The sequence below is a fragment of the Somniosus microcephalus genome, chromosome 24, assembly GCF_052327205.1.
Source record: "Somniosus microcephalus isolate GS21.2 chromosome 24, FLI_Smic_1.0, whole genome shotgun sequence".
NCBI lineage: Eukaryota > Metazoa > Chordata > Chondrichthyes > Squaliformes > Somniosidae > Somniosus > Somniosus microcephalus.
The window spans coordinates 11,989,685-11,992,417 of NC_141010.1; the positions used below are offsets into that span (position 1 = coordinate 11,989,685).

A 2,733-nucleotide genomic window follows, 5' to 3' on the forward strand; every position below is an offset into this window, starting at 1 on the left:
CAGCCGGGTGGGGCAGCCCAGAGAGCTGACACTGGGAAAGCAGCGAGTGGAATAAGGTGTCCCACTGAGAGAACCTGAGATGAAACTTTTCATTGTCGCAGCTGCCAGTCCCTGAAGGAAGGGACAGAGGCAGGATTTTCCTCAGACTCGCCCCAGTCAAAGCTCTAACATTTCATCACAGGCAACTGTCACAGCAATAACTATCAATAAATTAAAATAAATGATCAAACACGGATCAATATCAAAACATTCCTTGTTCTCCATCAGTCACCTTGCACCCAATCGCGATATTACAATACAATATAATATATTAAAATATAATTTAAAAAAAAAAATGCGGTCTTTTAAATAAATATTCTTTGATCCCAGTCTGTACGAAATATGCCTTTGGAAAGTCTTCAGTTTTTTCTTCTTCTGATTTGTGCCGTTATGAAAAGGATCTGTTGTAATCGGGCCCTAGTTTCAGCGCGGATTATTTCCCAGGCGCAGTCACTGAATCTCTGAGAAAGAGAAATATTCAGGAAAATCCATTAGAAAATGAACAGGTTTGAATTGGGTAAACGAAAACGGTCAGTAATCTCAGTAAAATATCAATTTTCCCACCTTCTGTTTGAGAAACTTTCTCAGTTTCCTAAAGTATTTGTGAATTGAGGCGTTTCTCCTCGGCCTGGACTCTGAGCCTGGTTTCCTGACACATTCTTCCAGCTCCTCGAGCTGCCGATCCAGGAGAAGACGGAAGTTTTCCACCTTGTCCCGGGGCCATGTGACTGAGCCCAGGTTCATGCTGTAGATCTTGGTGAGGTGACGCAGTGTTTGATGGACAATCTGGATCCTGTCCTGGGTCTGTGCACAATACACACAAGGACGTTAGAGGGGACCTGTTCCTTTTTAGGTTTCGAGTAGTTATGGAAAAGGACAAGCATCAATCACAAGTGAATATAGTCAACTGGTGTATTGGAATCTAAGATTTGCAGGTGAAACAGTAAATTTGCAATGGAAAGCCTTCAAAGAGGAAATCGTTTGGTGCAGTCTAGACACATCCGCACCAGGGGGAAAGGAAGGGCATGCAAAGCTATCTCTCCCCGGATCACTGAAGATGGAGATTTCAATGAAACAGCAAAAGGAGGCTTATGATAAACGTTAAGCTTATAATACAGTAGAGAACCAAGCTGAATGCAGAAGGTGCGAACTGAAAAAGGAAATGAGACGCAAAGAGAATGTATGAGAATAGATTAGTGGGTGATATTAAAGGGCTCCCAAATGTGTTTTAGAAGCATTAAAAAATTGTGGCTTTCCAAAGGGAATTGGTTAAGTACCTGAAAAAAAATGGCATGGCTCCGGGGAAAGGGCGGGGAGTGGGACTGGCTGAAGTGCTCTTGCAGAGAGCCGGCACGGGCTCGACGGGCCGAATGGCCTCCTTATGTGCTGTAACCATTCTATGATTCTATGAAATAGTAAAAGGATATTCAAAGGATGGGTGGGATCATCTAGGAACCAGAATGGAAGATTAGAGGGGCTTCAATGAATAGAGGGTGCGAGATGATTAGAGGGAGTTAGATAGTTAAAGGGAGTGAGATAATAGGTGAGATAGAGAGAGAGAGCTAGTTAGAGAGAGTGAGCTAGTTACAGAGAGTGAGCTAGTTAGAGAGTGAGCTAGTTACAGAGAGTGAGCTAGTTGGAGAGAGTGAGCTAGTTACAGAGAGTGAGCTAGTTAGAGAGAGTGAGCTAGTTAGAGAGTGAGCTAGTTACAGAGAGTGAGCTAGTTACAGAGAGTGAGCTAGTTGGAGAGAGTGAGCTAGTTACAGAGAGTGAGCTAGTTAGAGAGAGTGAGCTAGTTAGAGAGTGAGCTAGTTACAGAGAGTGAGCTAGTTAGAGAGAGTGAGCTAGTTAGAGAGTGAGCTAGTTAGAGAGAGTGAGCTAGTTAGAGAGAGTGACATGGAGTGAGTGAATGGCTCTCCTGGCACTTTCACCTCAATGGGCGGCTAACACTGGATTTAAATTTCCTGATTAAAATTCTGATCCGCGTGTTTATCTTACTCATGCTTTCTATAAAACTTTTGCTTGAATAAAGTGAAATAAAATAGAGTTCACTCACCTGTAATCCCTCTGAAAGTTTCACCAGATTCAAGGACTTGGTTTTCAGCGAGAGCCTCTCTCTTACACACTGTCGGGGAAAGGGGCCGCCCTGAGAGGAGAAGGCAATCGGTGTTACAATCAGTTCCCTTGAAATACTGGAGAATCGCTGCCTATTAATTGCGTAAAATTACAAACACATCAAACATTTTCTCCTGATATAACTTTCCACAACAAGCACAGAGTATATGGTTCGGATCCGGCTCTGAATGCAGGTTAAACTCACCATTTCATTCAGTTTGCTCAGAGTCTCTGTGTTGAGAACTTGCTGTAACTGCAGCTTCTCACAGCCCAGACTCAGGGTCCCGGGCAACAAGACCAACACAATCCAACATCTCCAAACACTCGCCAAAGCCATGCTGGACCGAGCCAGGGCAAAGCACCGATCTGAAGGATCAGAAACCGAGCGGATTCGAGTTCAGCTCAGAAAACGGTTCTTGTTCACTGAATGAAACTCTGGAAGTCGAAATGCAGCCGCTTGTGATCCCGGAGCGACCAGTTGTGTTGTCGAGTGTGGGTGTGCGGCTGGACACTGTGGGAGCTGTCACTTTAGGAGGAGGGACTGGCGATGTGGGCCATTACAATCCAAAAGTGAAATCG

At 44.5% G+C, this 2,733-nt stretch overlaps 1 protein-coding gene across 1 annotated transcript; it reads right to left on the reverse strand.

Annotated features, from left to right (window-relative positions):
- On the reverse strand, positions 1 to 2,491 carry LOC147101064 (interferon alpha-F-like). The gene is made up of 4 exons (XM_085966707.1): positions 2,360 to 2,491; positions 2,096 to 2,185; positions 604 to 843; positions 1 to 500 (listed from the first exon to the last, which is right to left on the reverse strand). Exons 1-4 carry the CDS (start codon positions 2,489 to 2,491, stop codon positions 399 to 401), a joined length of 564 nt encoding a protein of 187 aa, XP_085822833.1. The 3' UTR covers positions 1 to 398.
- Between the last annotated feature and the right edge of the window lie 242 nt (positions 2,492 to 2,733).